At 42.4% G+C, this 20,276-nt stretch overlaps 1 protein-coding gene across 1 annotated transcript in view; it reads left to right on the top strand.

The window, feature by feature from the left end:
• DNAH8 (dynein, axonemal, heavy chain 8) overlaps positions 1–20,276 on the top strand; it is a 262,658-nt gene that overhangs the window by 21,740 nt on the left and 220,642 nt on the right. The window contains exons 7-13 of the mRNA XM_015422004.1: positions 2,756–2,869; positions 8,507–8,614; positions 9,599–9,700; positions 10,674–10,820; positions 12,516–12,713; positions 15,094–15,170; positions 19,432–19,531. Coding sequence (XP_015277490.1) covers positions 2,756–2,869; positions 8,507–8,614; positions 9,599–9,700; positions 10,674–10,820; positions 12,516–12,713; positions 15,094–15,170; positions 19,432–19,531 — 846 coding nt within the window. The remainder of the gene's footprint in view (positions 1–2,755; positions 2,870–8,506; positions 8,615–9,598; positions 9,701–10,673; positions 10,821–12,515; positions 12,714–15,093; positions 15,171–19,431; positions 19,532–20,276) is intronic.

Genomic DNA, 20,276 nt, shown 5'->3' with positions numbered 1-20,276 from the left:
CAGTAGACAATTCCAATCCACTTCCCTGTAGAAAAGCAACAGCTACCTGCTCATCTCTCTGAGATGAGCCATCCCAAACAAGGGACTTTTCATCTCCTGTCAGCTTTCCCCCAATATTCAGTTTAAAAACTGCTCTGCCACCTTTTTGATTTTAAGCGCCAGCAGCCTGGTTCCTTCTTGGGACAAGTGGAGACCGTCTCTTTTGTACAGCTCCCTCTTGTTCCAAAAAGCATCCCAGTGCCTAACAAACGTGAACCCTTCCCCTCTACACCATCGTCTCATTCACACATTGTGACTCCTGATCTGTGCCTGCCTCTCCAGCCCTGCGCATGGAACACGTAGCACTTCTGAGAAGGCTACCTTGGAGGCCCTGGCCTTGAGTTTCCTGCCTAGCAGCCTAATTTTTTCCTCCAGGACCTCACGACTGCATTTCCCCACTTCGTTGGTGCTGACATGTACCACGAACACTGGCTCCTCCCCAGCACTATCTACCAGCCTATCTAGAACCCGCGTAATGTCTGCTACTTTTGCACCAGGCAGGCAAGTCACCATACGGTCAGTACGCAGGTTCGCCACCCAGCTGTCTACTTGCCTAAGGATCGAATCACCAGCTACCAAGAGCCCCCCTCCCTTCCTGCCAAGGGATGGTTCCTTGGTGCAAAAGGATACCCTTTCACCAGCTGAAGAAGAGGTCCCTTCTGAGGGCACATTCCCCTTATCCGCAGCACGGTGCCCCGTTTCCCCTTGACTCTTGTTGGAAAAATGCAACTGTAGAACTTGTCAGTCTAAACTAACCCTGTATAAAGTGTTACCTGCACCTGTTCCCACCCCCTTTAGGTTCGTAATGGTCTGGTGAGTGCCCCTTACCAAGGCAGGTAGAATGTTAAAAGAAATGTGGCTGGAATGCAACACAAGGTTATTTAAACAATAAAATAGTTTATCAGCTAAAGACAAGCAAGGAATACAAAACAGAATACTTCCTTAAAAAGAGACAGTCAGTGGTTAAATATACAGAACAAAGATTTCCCCATGCACAGAAGCCTCTGGACTGGCCCAGAGAGATCACGAAAGACAAAGTCTTCCCTGGATCCCTGAGAGTCAGTGCTGAAATGAAGCGTCTTGCCTTCTTTTATACCATATTGGTCCCATACATTTCGATAGAGCTATAGAGATTATAATTTCATTAATTAATCCAACTGCCCTGGTAATGTGGGCCATTGTGGCCCAGGAAATGTTCCCATATTCCAGAGGCAATGGGGCTACCCTGATGCTTTTAGCAAAACTATGCAAGATAGCTCCTAAATTTTTAAATGACAAACACAAGAATCCTTACAATTTCAGGATGTTCTTTGTTTCCTTGAATCAGGGCAGCCAGTAAGGCACTGTCTGCTGGCTGGAGGTGTGATGTGAGTTTCTGCGTGTAGGCAAGGCTGTAGTATTGCAAATATTCGGGCTTCCTTGACTTAATGGCAGGTGCATACCAATCTTTTATTTCTAAATGCTTCCAAATTATTTAGATTCATGAACAATGTAATGCAAATGTTTCGAGAGCTTTTCCTGGAACAAAGGGCTTGCAAAGAAACATAGGGTTTGGTTCAGTGAAGCAGGCCAAGCCTGTTTGCTGTTTTACTAGCAAAGACAGATACAGATACATGGATTTTATAAACTATTTGGTTCATTTTTAAACCCAAACCTTCCATATTTCTACAATTTCTTACCACAAACCTCATGCTCCCTGACAGCGGCGGGGCTGCCAGATCCAGAGTGGGACGTATCTAACAAGTCCCCAAGAGTCTTCTCCGTGCACCTAACTGACTGTCTCTGCTTCTCCAGGTCAGCCATCTTGGCGTCAAGGGATCAGATGCATTCCCTGAGAACCAGGAGCTCCTTGCACCGAGCACACACCCAGTGGGCAGATAGTCATACATGTGACACTCCATGCAAAACACTGGATAGCCCCCAACCCCCTGCTGGCATTCTGGCTTCATAATTGCTTTAAAAATAATTAAATATGATCCCCCTTTGTTTTTAAAAAAGTTTATGCTAGGGATCATGGGACCTACATGGAAAAAAGTAATGTGAGATAGGGGCTGTAGTAAGGATTATGTGGAAAAGCTGGTTGGATCCACCCCACTAAGCTCATAGTAGAGTCATAGATCCAAAATAAATTTCTGTTTACCTGATTAAAATGGTTGTTTAAACCATGAAATAATTTAAAGCAGTGGTTCTCAGCCTTTGGTCTGCTGCTGCCCACCAAGTATGTAATGCTAGCATTGATTGGCCCCCAAACCTCAAAAATGGTGTCATAAAAACAGAACTCCAGACAAGGCAACTTTCATTAATATTAATATAGGTGTATTTTTATTGTTGCTATATGCCCCAAGTGGGAAGTAGATGGTCCTATTTGGTTCCTATTTGCTGTTTACTAGTTTTTTAAGTGCCATGGGAAGAAATGTGGGATTTTCAGGTCAGGATGAACAGTATAAAATAACTCTTCTCCACAGTTATTCAGAAGTCACCAAAAGTGGGGAGAAGGAACTTTCTAAAACCCCAAATGCCTTCCACTTTTTCCACAAGTTTTGAAAGCTCCCAAGATTTATATATTGCTTCCTTATGAATTAGTGGTTTACAGAACCTTATTTATAACAGAAGGTGTAATGACTGTGTGGTTTGAATAGATTTTCATTTCTGTTCTGTGTATTCTACAAAATTCAGTTACGTTGTCATCAGTATGATCTCTAATTTTTTACTGTAGCTGTGGCGAGAACTGGATGCGAGGATAACAGATACAGCAAATGAATCGAAAGATAATGTGAGATATTTATACACACTTGAAAAAGTTTGCCAGCCACTCTATAACTATGATCTAGTAAGTACAATTTTTCAAAATTCATAAAACATTTCCATTTATGTCTTAGCACAAAATACCAACCTCTGCAGGATGTATGCTGAAATCATGGAGAGTATATCTTTACATAATCCCAAACTGTTTTCTTTGTAAACCCAAAAAGTGTCGCAGTGAGCCTCCTATTGTATATATATAGTAAAGGTAAAGGTTTCCCTTGCTCAAAAGCCAGTCGAATCCGACTCTAGGGATGCAGTGCTCATCTCCGTTTCCAAGCCGAAGAGCCAGCGCTGTCCGAAGACGTTTCCATGGTCATGTGGCTGGCATGACTAGATGCCGAGGTGCACGGAACGCTGTTACCTTCCCACAGAAGTGGTACCTATTTATCTATTTGCAATTTCTTGCTTTTGAACTGCCAATAAAGGCTTGCCAAAGTAAAGTTGGAGTGACTGACTCAGCATGCCTGGACACTGGCACTACTTCACTCTAAGGGTGCGTTCAGACGGCTCTATAGATCCACGCGAGGCACGGGTGCCACATGGATTTACATGTAATGTCCAGACATCAACATCTGGGAAATGTCCATCTTCTGTGAGCATCCCGTTTTGCCACACCTCGGAGCCGTACTAAAAAGATACTACTTAGTTTTCGGTTATGACAGGCCACTTACGGACTTTTCCCCGTCTGATCATTCCAGTGCGCAATTAAAAATTACGGCCGTTCAGGATGGTCTGATGTCAGACCATCCCGAACAGGCACCTTTTCTAATTGCGCGCTGGAACGATCAGATGGGGGTAAGTCCGTGACTGGCCTGTCAGAACCGAAAACTCCAGATTTTAACTAGTACCTTTTTAGTATGGCTCCGAAGCACGGCAAAACAGGATGCTCATGGAAGACGGACGTTTCCCAGATGTTGATGTCTGGACATTACATTTAAATTCTACAACGGTGGAGAGCGATCAGACGGGGGGGGGGGTTTAAAGCGATTACAGCCGTTGCACTCAGGATACCACCACTTGAGGACCTAGTGGCAGAATACAACGGTTTAAAGCTCTTTGCAACGGTTAGGGATGGAAGGCAGATGTTCTACGTGTGAACGATTCCAACCGGCACCTATACCGTTGCAAATGCCCCGTCTGAACGTACCCTAAGTGTATATAGGTGTTACTTCCTTGAATGGGATGCCTCTCTTTGTCTTAGCTTGGGAGCTGCCCTCTGACCTCTCCTTTCTGCCTTTGTCCTCTCTCTTCATATGGCCTTCCATGGAAACACAAGTCTCTTCAGGTCTCTCCTGTAGATATGGTGCCTTCACACACCCACACAAATGATGCCAGACAAGCTGGCCATTTGTGGTAGGGGAAGTACTTTTAGATTAGGCGTGTCTTTCTCTTCTTTTTACCGCAACCTGAATGTGAACTGGATCTACTTAAATAAATGTAAGTTTGCCTTTTTCGCAATATACTTCTTGGGAGTTTTATTTACTGTACTCAGTATTATGCTTCTATGACTGGGCAAAACTCTGCTATATTGACCAAATATCCCAATAAAAGGCAGGATTTTTAAGGCTAGTTATATAAACAAAGTATAATAACATGACTTAGAAGTGCTTTTTGGCGGTGGTTATGGGTAGAATGAAACCCTAAGGTAAGAGAAAATTGTATAATATAGACATGGTACTTTAAATTATATTGTCTTATTAAGCATATAGAAAAACATTCCCCACTTTAGGTTCTGACAAGGTCTGATTCTTATTGAAGGAATGGGTGAAAAAAAATGGGCATATGGTAGTAACAAAAAACCTCTTTCTTCAAAGTTATATTGAGAAGTAATTTAAGTCATTTGCAGAATGGGCTGAAACTGTTTTGCCTAATCTAAGGGCAAAATCAACTCTCTCTTTCCCATGCATCACTTTATAAGCATCTATCATGTCCCCTCTTTCCTCATAGGGAAGGTGCTCCAATCCCTTAATCATCTTGGTTGCTTTCCTCTGTGCTTTTTCCAGCTCTGCAATGTCCTTTTTGAGATACGGTGATGAGAACTGTACATAGTATTCCAAATGAGGCCGCACCATAGATCTATACAGGGGCATTAAAATATTGGCCGTTTTATTCTCAACCCCTTTCCTAGTAATCCTTAACATACAGTTTCTCCTTTTCACCACCATAGAATACTAGGCTGACACTTTCATTGAGTTACTCACTATAGCTTCAAGATCTTTTCCCCTCTCAGTTTCAGGAAGTTCAGACCCCATTAGCCTATACTTGAAGCTGCGTTTTTTTGTTCCAGTGTGCATCACCTTACACTTACTAATACTGAATTTCATTTGCCACATTGTCGCCCACTCACCCAGTTTGTCGAGGTCCTCTTGGACTCTTCACAGTCAGCCTTGGTTTTCAGCATCCTGAATAATCTGGTGTCATCTGCAAACTTGGCCACTACGCTACTCACCCCTAGTTCCAGATCATTTATGAATGAATTAAATAGTACCAATTCCAATACTGATTTGTTTTTGGACCCCACTGCTTACTTCCCTCCATTGTGAGAACTGTCCATTGACTCCTACTCTTTGCTTCCTGTCATTTAAGCAATTTTTAATCCGTAAAAGAACCCGTCTTCTTAGCTGATAACTGCTAAATTTACTCAGGAGTCTTTGGTGAGGTACCATGTCAAAAGCCTTTTGAAAGTCCAGGTATATAATATCTTAGTGGGTCACCATTGTCTGCATGCTTGTTCACTTTCTCAAAGAACTCCAAAAGGTTTGTGAGGCAGGACTTCCCTTTGCAGAAGCCATGCTGATTTTCCCTCAGTAGGCTTTGTCCTTCTGTGTGCCTAAGAATTCTATCTTTGATTAAAGTTTCTACTAATTTTCCTGGGATAGACATTAGGCTGACTGGCCTGTAATTTCCTGGTTCCCCCCAGATCCCTTTATAAAAATTGGTGTCACATTTCGCTACTCTCCAGTCTTCTGATACAGCGACTGATAGGTTACATGTATGGGTTTGGAGATCAACAATCTCACATCTGAGTTCCTTAATAATTCTTGAGTGTATGCCATCAGGACCTGGGGACTTATTGGTTTTTAATTTCCCCAGTAGGTCTAGAATTGCATCTCTAGTCACCTCAGTATGGCTCAGTTCTTTGGACTCCCTTCCTGAAAGTAGTGGCTGTGGCATGGGTACATGCCCCACACTTTTCACAATGAACACAGAAGCAAAAAAGTTATTGAGCTTCTCTGCCATCTCCCCATCTTCCTTTAGCAGTCCCTTAATTCCTTTGTCATCCAAAAGCCCCACTTCTTCTCTGGCTGATTTCCTGCTCCAGATTTATTTTTTTAAATGTTTGTTTGCCTTGAAGCTCTTAGCAACCCGCTTCTCAAAATCTCTTTTTGCATGCCTAATTATTGGCCTTCCTGAATGAACAGTGCAAAGTAATAGAAGAAAACAATAGAATGGGAAGGACTAGAGATCTCTTCAAGAAAATTGGAGAAATCAAGGGAGCGTTCCATGCAAAGATGGCCATGATAAAGGACAAAAACGGTAGGGACCTAACAGAAGCAGAAGAGATTAGGAAAAGATGGCAAGAATACACAGAAGAACTATACAAGAAAGACCTCGATGTCCTTGACAACCACGACGGTATAATCACTGACCTCGAGCCAGACATCCTGGAATGTGAAGTGAAATGGGCCTTAGAAAGCATTGCTAACAACAAAGCTAGTGGAGGTGATGGTATCCCAGCTGAGCTATTCAAAGTCTTAGAAGATGATGCTGTTAAAGTGCTGCACGCAATTTGCCAGCAAATTTGGAAAACGCAACAGTGGCCACAGGATTGGAAAAGGTCAGTATACATTCCAATCCCAAAGAAGGGCAATGCCAAGGAATGTTCAAACTATCGCACAATTGCACTCATATCACACGCTAGCAAGGTCATGCTCAAGATCCTACAAGCTAGGCTTCAACAGTACATGGATAGAGAACTGCCAGAAGTACAAGCTGGGTTTCGAAGAGGTAGAGGAACGAGAGATCATATTGCCAACATTCGCTGGATTATGGAGAAAGCAAGAGAGTACCAGAAAAATATCTACTTCTGCTTCATTGACTATGCTAAAGCTTTTGACTGTGTGGATCACAACAAACTATGGCAGGTCCTTAAAGAGATGGGAGTACCAGACCACCTCACATGTCTCTTGAGAAACCTGTATAAGGGCCAAGAAGCGACAGTTAGAACCGGATACGGAACAACTGATTGGTTCAGCATAGGAAAAGGAGTACGACAAGGATGTATACTGTCACCTTGCTTATTTAATATATATGCAGAGTACATCATGCGAAATGCTGGCCTGGATGAATCACAAGCGGGAATTAAGATTGCTGGGGAAAAGATCAACAACCTCAGATATGCAGATGATACCACTCTAATGGCTGAAAGTGAAAAGGATCTAAAGAGCCTCTTGCTCAGAGTAAAAGAGGAGAGCGCAAAAGTGGGCTTGAAGCTCAACATCAAAAAAACTAAGATCATGGCATCCGGCCCCATCACTCCTTGGCAAATAGAAGGGGAAGTCGTGGAAGTAGTGACAGACTTCACGTTCCTGGGATCCCAGATCACCGCAGACTGTGACTGCAGCCATGAAATTAAAAGACGCCTGCTCCTTGGGAGGAAAGCGATGGCGAACCTAAACAGCATGATAAAAAGTAGAGACATCACCCTGCCAACAAAAGTCCGCATGGTCAAAGCAATGGTATTCCCAGTAGTCATGTATGGCTGTGAGAGTTGGACTATAAGGAAGGCCGAGCGCCGAAGAATAGATTCTTTTGAACTATGGTGCTGGAGAAGACTCTTGAGAGTCCCTTGGACTGCAAGAAGAACAAATCAGTCAATCCTCAAAGAAATCAACCCTGACTGTTCCCTGGAAGGCCAGATAATGAAACTGAAGCTCAAATACTTTGGCCACCAAATGAGAAGGGAGCACTCACTGGAGAAGACCCTGATGCTGGGAAAGATTGAAGGTCAAAGAAGACGGGGACGGCAAAGGATGAGATGGTTAGACAGTGTCATTGAGTGCCCTTTGCTTCAGTTTAATTGCATCTTTTCATGACATTTGAGTGTAGCCATATCCTTGTAAAACAAAAAGAAAAACAATGCTGGTAAAATTACCCTTTCACTTGGACTTTGGCTGTTCCACTGGATATTGAAGAATGGTGAAGGAAATTACTGTGCCATAGATAGTCAAAATAATGGAGAAGATGAAAAATCATTTAGAAGAGCTGGTCACTGTTAATAGGGATGCAAGGTTAAAATGTAAATAATTAATTTTCAAATGTCTAAACTGTAAGTTTGTAACCCGATGTTATTGTTTGACTACTATGGATGTGCCCACATAAAAAATTCGGGATTTTCCGAATTCAGATATATTGCCCCCCCCCCCCAATTTTTTTTGGGATTCCCAAAAAAGTCCAAATTCCAATATTGGTATAGTATTCAGATTCAGGGCTTTTCCAGAAATGCTATTTTTAAAAAACTCCATTATACCCTATAGGACCAATATAGTTAATGGGGAGTCTTATCTCTGGGTATCCATGTAAAACACATTTCTCCACAAATACCCCACCGCCTCATTTATCAGTCATCAATTCATCTAATCTTACAAAATGTTTATTTTAGGTTTCCATGGCCCATGGAATACAAAACTTGATTAATGCTATACGAATGATACACAGTGTCTCAAGATATTACAATACTTCTGAGAGAATGACATCACTGTTTGTAAAGGTAGGTCCCTTGATAATGAGGATTTGTTTATGGAAGATGGGTGACAGAAAAATCATGTGGGTGAAGTCAGATTAACCCTCAGTCCATTGTTAGGGAAGTGTGTGCACAGTAAAATTGCCACTACAATTATTGTATTTATTTATTTACTTTGAGTGAGATCCAAAGGACTTGCTTCCATACAGGATTTTTCAGGTTTCCACCTCTCTACTGCTGCCCTCATACCCCTTCTTTTAAAGACCAAGAAATTCTCTAGAATAGGATCCAGTCTCACTCAAGAGACTTCAGTGAGAAATGGGTAACTTTTTCAGTATGATTTCATTGTTGGTAAATCTCCCCAAGAACTCACTGGTGGGAGCAGTATGTTAGATTGTCAGATTATTAATTTGCATAAACATCCCAGCAGACCACTCTTGACATCAGTCCAAATACATACAGTAACTTTATTTGTGAAATAAAAGATTACTGCTTGCATTTGTGCTGATCAGTGTGCAGTTTTCCTACACTGGCAGTGAATGGGAGAAAGCTAATGCTCATTCTTACCGTTTTAGCAACTGGATGCCAGGGCATGGCAATGACAAATATAGTTGTCTTCCTTAAGCATTAAACTGGATGTGTAGGAAGTAAGCAGCGCTTTGCACAGGCAAAATAACAAATTCGTGGGTAGACTGTGTCACTGAATGAATGCTGACACCCTTTGGTTTGGCATGGGGATTAGCTCTGCGTGGATTAGCAGTATGGCTTGTGGAAATATGCTGAGTTTTAGCAAAACTCATTGCAAAAGCAATTTTTGTTAAAATCATCATATTTAAGGATCTTGAAATGAAGCAGTGATATTCCCATATATATTTGTAGAGAGCCGCAATTTGAACCAAAAATTATTGGTTAGCTAAAATGATTTTACATAATAGACTAATTTCATGTGCATGTTTCTCTCCATTTTAACAAAGTGAGTTGGATTCTTTATCTTGTATTTGCATGCATTAGGTTACAAATCAGATGGTAACAGCATGTAAAGCATATATTACTGATGGAGGATTTAGTCGTGTATGGGAACAGGATACCCCAACAGTAATTAAGAAAATCCAGGTTTGTATGCTGTACAAATGTAATATCTTATGATACAGGGGCTTCCCCAAAGAGCAAAATACATTACTGCTATAAAACAAGACTTTAGTTTTCATGGTAAATAAATCATTATTGTGAATTCTCATTATGTCCATTAGCATAATATGTATAGTGTCATAATTAACATGCCCTGTTACATATTTGAAAACCTCTGGTCCCTCATAGTAGGGCTTGCTGCCTAATTAGTCCTCAAGGACAGCTCTTTGTGGATTGATTTTTTTACATTGCCGAATTAAAATAAATTAATTTTGAATGGATACAAAATAGCAAGCATCTTGTCAGCATTTCCCCTTAATTAGTAAGAAATGTTCAGCAGCGTAAGCAGAAGGGGAGGGTGCTTGTTATACAGGCTAAGTAAGTTTTCTCTTCAGGATTTCTACTGCTTGCTCATATAAATAATAATAATAATACAATTAGAATTGTTTGGGCTTTGTTCACATTTTACCAGATAACAGCCATTAAAGTAGGTGAACTAATAATTCTGAATACAAAAACTCTAAGTACTAATTAGAGAAGCCAGGTTTCCCTTGCTCGAAAGCTAGTGGAATCTGACTCTAGGGGGTGGTGCTCATCTCCATTTCCAAGCCAAAGAGCCAGCGTTGTCCAAAGACGTTTCCGTGGTCATGTGGCCGGCATGACTAAATGGCAAAGCACACGGAATGCTGTGATCTTCCCACCAAAGCGGTACCTATTTATATACTTGCAGTTTCTTGCTTTTGAACTGCTAGGTTGGCAGGAGCTGGGGCCAGAGACGGGAGCAGTAAAAGGAACTGTAAATGGTGGGACTTTTCTACATTAATTGCAGTATCACTGAATTCATATCTTTCCTACACAGAAGATGTGAAGCACAGCTTAGAACTCCATAAGAATTGTCTTTCATCTTCACCTACACCACCCAACTGGTTCGAGCTTACATTTATTCTTTACATTTTAGGACTGCATTTTTCTGTTTAAAGAATATCAGAAAAGTTTTCACAAAACAAGGAAACAAATTTTGGAGAGTTTAGGGGACAAGACATTTGAAGTATCTGAGATGTATATTTTTGGCAAATTTGAAGCTTTTTGCAAAAGGCTAGAAAAAGTAAGTGTGGACCTACTACTTATTTAAGAATAAAAACAATGTGTGTTCTATTTCAGCCTGTTCACTTATGTTCACATATATGTTAGTAAAGCTGGTGGTTGTCAGACTTTTTATTCCTGTGAGCAGCTAGCAGAATTTTTTTCATTTAGGGTGTTATGAACTACCTGCTACTACCAATGACTATGACCAGAGGTCATTTCGGGGGGGAACGCGGGGGAACGCAGGGGGCGGGGCACATGATGAATCCCCACCCCCTGCTTCTGGCCGCCCTGCTTCCAGCCCTCATTCAGCCAGGAGGAGGCAGGAGAAGAGGGAGGGTAAGTTGCTTCCTCCCCGCGTCTCCCCACCCCTGCCTGGGGTGGCCATGCAGGTCCACCACCGGGCCCCTGATGTCAGGGGGTGTGGCATATGCAAATGAGTTATGCTAATGAGTTCCCCTAGCTCTTTTTCTACAAAATGACCCCTGACTATGACCCTGACATGAAACCTTCTAAGCATTTTTACTGTGATACTCTGAAGGACAGTTTGGTATAGTGGTTAGGAGTGTGGACTCTAATCTGGGAGAACCAGCTTTGATTCCTCACTCCTCCACATGCAGCTGCTGTTGTGACCTTGGGTCAGTTACAAGTTCTTTCAGAGCTGCTCTCTCAAGAGCAGTTATCTCAGAGCTCTCTCAGCCCCACCTACCTCACAGGGTGTCTGTTGTGGGGAGTGGAAGGGAAAGGAGATTGTAAACTCCTCTGAGACTCCTTCAGGTAGTGAAGGGTGGGGTATAAATCTAATCACTTCTACTACTGCTACTACTATTGCAATGTGGATCTAGTTCCCACTGATGTCGTAAATCTGAGTCTGAGCAGTACCACTTCAAGCTGCCTTACTGATTGAGCCCCCCCCCCCACACAACAAAAATACCAGCAACATCATGTCAGGGAAAGGGTTGAAGCACAGCCTTCTTTGACATGCTAATTTTCTATGTGCAGGGAAGTAGCTGTACAGATAAGCATATAGACCTAGGGTTGCCAGAACTACCCTTGTCCCCAGTGGGGGATTTGGGGGGGCATTCATTGAGGGGGTGGGGATGTCCCCAATGTGGTGATGTCATGTTGGGGATGTCACCACCCCAACAACGTCCACCCGTGGCCACCCCTCTCCCTCCCCTTCTGCCAGACTTAAAGGGCTCTCCAGCTGATCCAGGGAGCACGCGCCCTGCTGGTCAGCTGGAGGGCCCTTTAAATCTTGCAGAAGAGGAAGGAGAGGGGTGCGCAAGGCCTGACCTCTTGCAGGAGGGGAAGACATCTTTCAGGAGGGTAAGAATTCAGGCATGCGAGGCCTGGCCCCCACTCGCCAAAAGCATTTTAAAGGACCCTGGACTGGCGATCTAGTAACCCCATATACACCACTGCCCAGTCACATGTTTACCACTTCCGTGAAAAATAAGCCTTAGTGCATTGTGTACAAGGCTCCTAAAGGTAGGTTTCTGTTTCTGGGAAAGAGAAACCAGGTTTCCAAGGTGAGCCAGCTATTATTGTTATAGAATTCGGCAAAAAGTGATCTCAGGGTAACTGCCAATCAGATAAACTATCTGTATTGTCAAATGAGCCTAGCCTCAAACCTAGCAAATATTAGCAGAAGAGCCACAACTTTATTAAATAAGCTCATTATGACTTTTAGAGTGATTTTTTTTTCAAATTTCAGATTACAGAAATGATAACCATAGTTCAAACTTTTTCTGCGTTGAGTATGTCTACCATTGAAGGAATTGATATTATGGCCATTAAGTTCAAAAATATTTACCAAAGTGTTCAAAAGAAAAAATACGATATTCTAGATCCAAGGAAAACTGAATTTGATGTTGATTTTGCTGATTTTATGACAAAAATAGAAGGTTTAGAGGTAAGCTATGTAATTATTCGAATTTGGAATCAAGTCTTGGAAATTTGCCACTACTGTCTTTAAGAACATAAGAGAAGCCATGTTGGATCAGACCAATGGCCCATCCAGTCCAACACTCTGTCATACAGTGGCCAAAACCCAGGTGCCATCAAGAGGTCCACCCTGTTACCTAATTAGTTGGAGGAATTAGCTTTAAGGAGACAGAGTGAAAGGAAGTAAGTGGGATTCTCCACCAATGTTTGTGGGGATGTTTCCCTTAAGAGAACTCTCAAAATAAGTCAACCAACTGGATAGGTTGTTATTTAAAATAAAAGAATAAAACAGAAATGCACACAATAAATACACATACAATAGCTAGCTAAGAGAGACACAGGGGGAAAGGGGGAAAAACAATTTCAGGGAGGGTGATAATTACCAATCTTGAAGAAAGATGCCTGCAGAAACAGCAAAACAACCAGTGTTTCATGGAGAGAAGAAGAGAACTAACAAAGTGGGGTGTATGCAGAGGATCCAAGGCACACACACACACTGCTGGGAAGTAAAGGGCAAAATGTGCCTTCTGGCAGGTATGACATGTTTGCCAGAAAAGAATAACATGATGGGCCTCTTGGAGGTGGACAAAAAAAAATGATAGGAGAGTCTTGATGGGTTTTTCTGAGGTAGACTATAGGTGTGAAAGGGGCTTGATGACCCTGCAAGATGACCCTGGGAAAAGCTAATGGGTTTGGTGAATAGAATTAAGTGGTGCTTAATTATACTAAGTGGGTGTAGAGGAAGTAAGGTTGGACTTGATATTAGTCCAAGGGTGAGTCAATAGGTTTTGGGAGTCCCATTGTCCTACAGTTATGCATCTCTCCAGGGCATGCAGGGGACAGTAGACTGCCACTCTTACTCCTTTTCCAAAATACTTTCCCAGACTTGTTTCTGACTGGCATCCATATTTTTTCATTTTGGGCCAGGCAGTGTCCTGTACTTACAATTTTGGAGATGGTATTTTAAGAATGGTGTTTCTGCCTCTCTAAGCTATAAACTGCCCTTCTGCAAGAAGAGGAGTCTGGCTGCTAACAACCTGTGTGGCCAGAACTCCAGAAGCCTTCCCACTGTCACCCCCCAATAGCAATAGTAGCAGTAGTATTTCAGGCTCAGGGCAGCTTACAGTAAAATTCAGTACAACAACACAGAGGGGGGGAGGGGTTTTGGAAGTGAATTCTGGCAGATCTCCAGGCCCCACCTGGAGGCTGGCATCCCTATTTACTTTTGGTAACGATTCCTTGTTTTTGTGTGTGTGTGTGTCTCTTTAAAAGTTTGGTTGCATGGCTGTGGTAGATAGACTAGAGTGGTTGAGAGAGGCAAGTGTGGTATGATTGGTGGTTGACAGAGAGGGGGAGGGGTTTTGGAAGTGAATCTGGGTGGATGAGTATGTGAGTCAGTCAGGAGTTTCAGTTAGATGTTGACAGTTGATGTTCAGTTAGTTAGTTTTGTGTTGAAGCAGTTAGAAGGACAGCTGCGGTTGTTCAATGGGAAAGAGAGCTGAAAGCTGAATGTATAGGAAAAAGTAAAGTAAAGTTTAAGTGAAGTAAAGTTAAAGGAAAGTCTGAGTGTCATAACAAACTGGAGGAAACAGTGAACATATATGGCATTGAGATAAACAAGTGTTACAAAGTTACATGAAAAGATCCCTGTCAGTGAGGGAAAAGATTGAGTGTGATATCAAAGCAATTGTACATCATTTACACATTACTAGTTACATTGTATCACCCTCTTATTTAGTATTTATTTCAATAAATCCTCTGTTATTTAAGTTTATACCAGCTCTGAATGAAATACTTCTCAGGACCACATAGTTCCTCGTAAGCCCTGAACTCGGTCTACCAAACTAAAAAGAGCAACAGTAGAAGCATAAAGGTTTGGAAATCCTTAAAATTTCCTGGTGGCAGCAGAATCTACCCAGTTAAACATAATAAAGAGAACTTTTAAAGTGAAACTAGTTCTACCCAATAAGGAGGACGTCACAACTTCCCTTTAGCCTAGTTCTCTCTCCCTGACCTGCTGAGGGATGGCTTCATGCTGAGCTTGTTGCTAGTGCTTCCAGACAGCATCATGGTCACATGCATCTGAGAACAGACAAAGAAGGCAGCTATTTTGGTAAGGCAGTTTTTTCCCCTCACTGCATATTTAGTGGCTTTCCCTGGGTATAGCGATCTTGTGTTCCCCTCCCCTTCCCATTTGCATCCTATTGCCATGTGAGGCAACCACTTCACTACTATAGGGAGTGAAAAATATTAATAATAAATTTGTTTCCGATGCTCTGATAAATTAATCCACAATTAATTATCAAAGATGCAAGTTATCACTATAAAATGTATACTTTTTGCTTTAGGTTCAGATACAGTCATTTATGAGAACTTGTTTTGGAAGAATCTTATCTTCACAACATGCTGTCCAACTTCTTCAAAGGTAGGCCAAATAAGTTCAAAGTGATTGGTTTAAACTGGTCAGTGTTTTAAATTTACACACATTTTGAAAAACCGTAGGGAGCCTATCTTATATGTGTTATATGCCGTCAAATTACTTCCAATTTATAGTGACACTATGAATTAATGGCCTCCAAAATGTCCTATCATTAACAGCTTTGCTCAGGTCTTGCCGACTGAAGGCTGTGGCTTCCTTTATTGAGTGACTCTATCCACCTCATGTTGGGTCTTCCTCTTTTCATACAGCCTTCAACTGTTCCATGTTTGGTGCAATGGTTAAGTGTGCGGACTCTAATCTGGGAGAACTGGGTTTGATTCCCCACTCCTCCACTTGCACCTGGCTGGATGACCTTGGGCAAGCCATAGTTCTGACAAGAGCTGTTCTTGAAAGGGCAGTTTTCTGAGCTCTCTCAGCCCCACATACCTCACAAGGTGTCTGTTGTGGGGAGGGGAAGGGAAAGGAGTTTGCTCTGAGACTCCGAGTGAAGGGTGGTATAAATCCAATCTCCTCCTCCTCCTCCTTCTTCTATTATTGTCTTTCCCAGTGAACCCTGTCATCTCATGATGTGACCAAAGTATGATAGCCTCAATTTAGGCATTTTAACTTCTAGGGAGAATTCACGCTTGATTTGGTTCTTTTCTTACGAACAATGGATTTCCTCTTGTCCTCTATAATATAGTTGACCAAGAAGGAAGCTATTAATTCCAGCCTGTTTCTTATTTCCTTAATTAACATTTCACAAGTTGAAACAAATTAAATTATGCTATTACAAATTCTGTTCCTTAGCAGAGACATTGGCCCTGTTCACACGGAGGATTTGCCACGGGAGAGCGACGATTGCATGGTGAATTATCAAGGCGTGATCACACCGCAACATCTGGGAAGTGGAGCGCACCCATGGCAAACCCGTGGCGTACTGCCGAAAATGCGCAATTAAAAACTACCTGCTCGAAGGTACTAGCAACTGGTTTGCCGTGGGCTGCCTCCCGAGTCCCTTGGTGTGATTGTGCCGGCCACGGCTTTTCCCTCCGGCCCCTCGTTGATGCACAGGCGCAGAGGGAAGGAACCATGGCATGCCACTGATGCGTGGGATCGTGTTATGGTGGCTCTAATTGCAGTGGAGCAAAAAGCCCCGCCTCCCCCCTGTGTTATCCAGCCCGTGTGACCGGGGCCATTGTGACAATTATCACCTAAAAACTGGCTTTCTGTATGATAATACTATTGCAGTAGGAACACTTTTTAACATGAAGAAAGGATATCTACTGAATGAACATCTATCTGAGGGAACTTGGTAGAACGTTCTGCTTCAAACAGAGAGGCACTTTGTTATATTTGTGTTTGCTTCAAATGCCTGAGGCCATATACTGGAGAGTCACAACTGCCTACAAGTCCTTAGCAGATGTCTAACAACACAGGATGCAAACTTATACTGAAGTTGGCTCAGGGTTCCCACAGCAGCTGTGGGGACAGTGATTTTTAAAGCCTGTGGGGGCACAGTTTAGCTCAGGATCATGGCATGTGGGGAGGAGAGGTTCCTGCCTTCCCTTGCACCATTCTTCTTGAACTGAAACAGCCTCAAAGGGAGTTATTTGCCCCATTTTGCAGCTGCCCATGCATGGAATACTCCACATATAGCCCCAAGGTTACGGAAATAACTTCACCCAGACCATTTTTGCATGAGGAGAGGAGGGAGGATCTCTGACTCCTCTCACATCATGGCCTTGAGCTAAAATTGGCCCCCATTCCCTCCAGCTGCTGTATGGCTGTGGGGAAAGCTAGTTGGGTCCAGCTTCCCCAGACCCAACTTGTTAAAAAAATAATGCAGTTTGGACCTGAGTCATACCCTTGAGCTATCAAAGTCAGTATTGTCTAATCTGACTGGCAGTGGCTCTACAGGGTCTCAGGTAGAGGTCTTTCATGTCACCGAAGCCTTTGAACTAAATATATCAGGGAGTTAATCTGGGACTTTATGAATGAAAATCAGATACTCTGGCACTAAGTCACAATCTGTCCCCCCAAATTTGTCCTTTTCAAATTTTGAGATGCACTTCTTTCATACTTTATGCATTCAGTGCAGCAAATATTAATTTACTTGCAGCAGACACAATTGATCAATAGGCAAAAAATATTCAATTAAACATTAATATGCCTGTCATTACAAATGTAATTCCTAGCAGTTTAATGTTCATATTTTGAAATACAAGTGTCCTTTGTTTATTGCTGATCACAAGATTATTTAGCTGTTTATGTAAATCATTAAACTCAATTCCTACTTTTCCTCAATCTTCTTTTGTGAGGGAAACGGTGCTCAACATGGCAAAACCAGAAAACATGATGAGGGAAGGGAATTGCAGCCTAGCATCGGCATAGGGGTAGTACATAAACACCTAGTTTCTTTAAATGAAATGAAGTCCTTGGGGCCAGAGGAACTGCATCCAAAGAACTTGTGGGTGTAATTTCTGAGCCTCTGTCCATTATTTTTGAGAATTCTTGGAGAACAGGTGAGGTGCCAGAAGATTGGAGGTGGGCAAATGTTGTCCCCATCTTCAAGAGGGGAAAAAAGGAGGATCTGGGTAACTACCTACCTGTAAGCTTGATGTCTATACCTGGTAAAGTTTTAGAACAAATTATCAAACCGATAGTCTTTGAGCATTTAGAAAGGATGGATTACTAAGAGCCAGCATGGGTTTCTCAAGAACAGGTCATGTCAGACTAACCATATTCCTTTTTTCAAGAAAGTTAGTACCTTGCTGGAGAATGCTGGAGACATAGTTTATCTTGATTTTAGTAAGGCTTTTGAGAAGATTCCACATAATATTCTTGTTGACCAACTGGTAAAAATGTGGTTTGGATCCTATGACCATTAGGTGGATTTGTAACTGGTTGACAGATCACACCCAAAGAGGAGTGACAAGTAAAGTGTCTCAAGGATCTGTCCTGGCATCTGGTTTGTTCACCACCTTTATCAATGATTTGGATGGAGGAATAGAAGGAATGCTTATTAAATTTGCAGATGATACTAAATTGGAAAGGGTTAGCAAATATGGTAGAAGACAGAGTCAGGATACAGGATGATCTTGACAGGCTGGAAAACTGGGCTAAAACAAATAAAATGAATTTTAGTGGGGATAAATGTAAAGATCTTCATTTAGGTAGGAAAAACCAAATGCATAATTATAGGATGGGGGAGACTTGCCAGTAGTATGTGTGAAAAGGATCTAGGAGTCTTAGTAGAACATACACTGAACATGAGTCAGCAGTGTGATGTGACAGCTAAAAATGCACATGCAGTTTTGGGATGTATCAACAGAAGTATAGTGTCCAGATCACGGGAAGTGATGTTAACACTTTACTGTCCTCTGGTTAGACCTCACCTAGAGTACTGTGTTCAGTTTTGGGCACCGCAATTTAAAAAGGATATAGACAAGCTGGAATGTGTCCAGAGGAGGGCAACAAAGATGGTAAGAGGTCTGGAGACTAAGTCCTATGATGAAAGGTTGAAGGAACTGGGTATGTTTAGCCTGGAGAGGAGACAACTGAAAGGTGATATGATAACCATCTTCGAGTACTTGAAGGGCTGCCATATAGAGGACGGTATGGAGTTGTTTTCTGTTGCCCCAGAAGGTCGGACCAGAGCCAACAGGTTGAAATTAAATCAGAAGAGTTTTTGGCTAAACATTAGGAAGAACTTCCTGACAGTTCGAGCAGTTCCTCAGTGGAACAGACTTCCTAGGGAGGTGGTGGGCTCTCCTTTGGAGGCTTTCAAACAGAGGCTAGATGGCCATCTAACAGGAATGCTGATTCTGTGAACTTAGGCAGATCATGAGAGGGAGGGCAGGAATGGTTGCATCAGTGCTTAGTTCTTGTGGCCCTTTCTTACATGCCCAGGGAAATGCTGATCACCACTTTGGGGTCAGGAAGCAATTTTTCTCCATGCCAGTTTGGCCGGGCATCCTGGCGGGTTCCCCCCCATCTTCTGGGCATGGAACAGGGGTCACTGAGTGCATGTGTGGGGGAGGTATTTGTGGATTTCCTGCATTGTGCTGAGGGTTGGACTAGATGACCCTGAAGGTCCCTTCCAACTCTATAATTCTATGATTCTATTCTGTTTCTCCATATTCTGTAGCCTCTTGTCCAGAGTATAGGTTGCACATCGAAGCAATCAGATGTTGTGGCATACCCATTTCTTTTAAAACCCAATTTACAGGACACATTCTGAATCTAAATATGATTTTCTATTTAGGTTTCAGAAGCTGAACATGCCATGTCTTCAACATGAAATAGAGCGTACTATTGCATGCATTCTTCAGCATTACGTTGCAGAACTTGAAGCCACTAAAAAGGTATTTGATGTATTTACAATAAGGAGAGATAGCCTGCTATAATTGATTTAGACCAGGGGTGGCCAAAATGTGGCTCAGGAGCCACATGCGGCTCTTTTACACATATTGTGCAGCTCTTGGAAGGGCAGCTGGGGAAGCAAAGGGAAGGCATGCCTCCCTGATTGGTTTTCCCTTCCCCAGCCAGTGTTCCCCTCCCTGGGTAGGCTTGAGGGGGGGAGGAGAGAAAGAAAACAACTTTAACCTTAAATGCATTCTCAAAGCCCCCCCCCCCCCCAGCTGGCTTGGATAAGGTATTTGTCTCTTTAAATCTCTTCTCCAAGCCATGCTGGCTGGCGTAGGGGCGTGGGGTGTGTGTGTTGGAGAACACATTAAAAGTTAACGTTGCTTTCTTTCCACCTCTCCCTCTCCCCTCCCCATTTATTTGCTTTCTTTCCACCTTTCTCTTTTTCTCCCTTCTTTCCTCCTCCCTCCCTCATCTATTTCCTTTCTTTGTTTCCACCTTTTTCACTCTTTCTTTCCACCTCTCTCTCTCTCTCTTTTTTTTAATAAAAGGTTTTATTGGCTCCCCTAAAAAGGGGAGGTATTTACTTAAAAGAAAAAAAGGAAGGGGTAGACAGTGGGAGAAAGAGAAAGCTGAGTGATATATAAACTGGTAAATTAAACTGTTAGTAATGTCCAATTAATCTTCTTGGGCTTCTTCTGTATGTTGCCAAACTTCTTTTCTTAGTCCTGTTACATGTATTCT

Source organism: Gekko japonicus, unplaced genomic scaffold, assembly GCF_001447785.1.
Source record: "Gekko japonicus isolate JY-2015 unplaced genomic scaffold, Gekko_japonicus_V1.1 scaffold960, whole genome shotgun sequence".
In the NCBI taxonomy this organism is placed as follows: domain Eukaryota; kingdom Metazoa; phylum Chordata; class Lepidosauria; order Squamata; family Gekkonidae; genus Gekko; species Gekko japonicus.
Note: the sequence above shows the minus strand (reverse complement) of the source record. Positions and strands in the feature narration are given on the sequence as shown.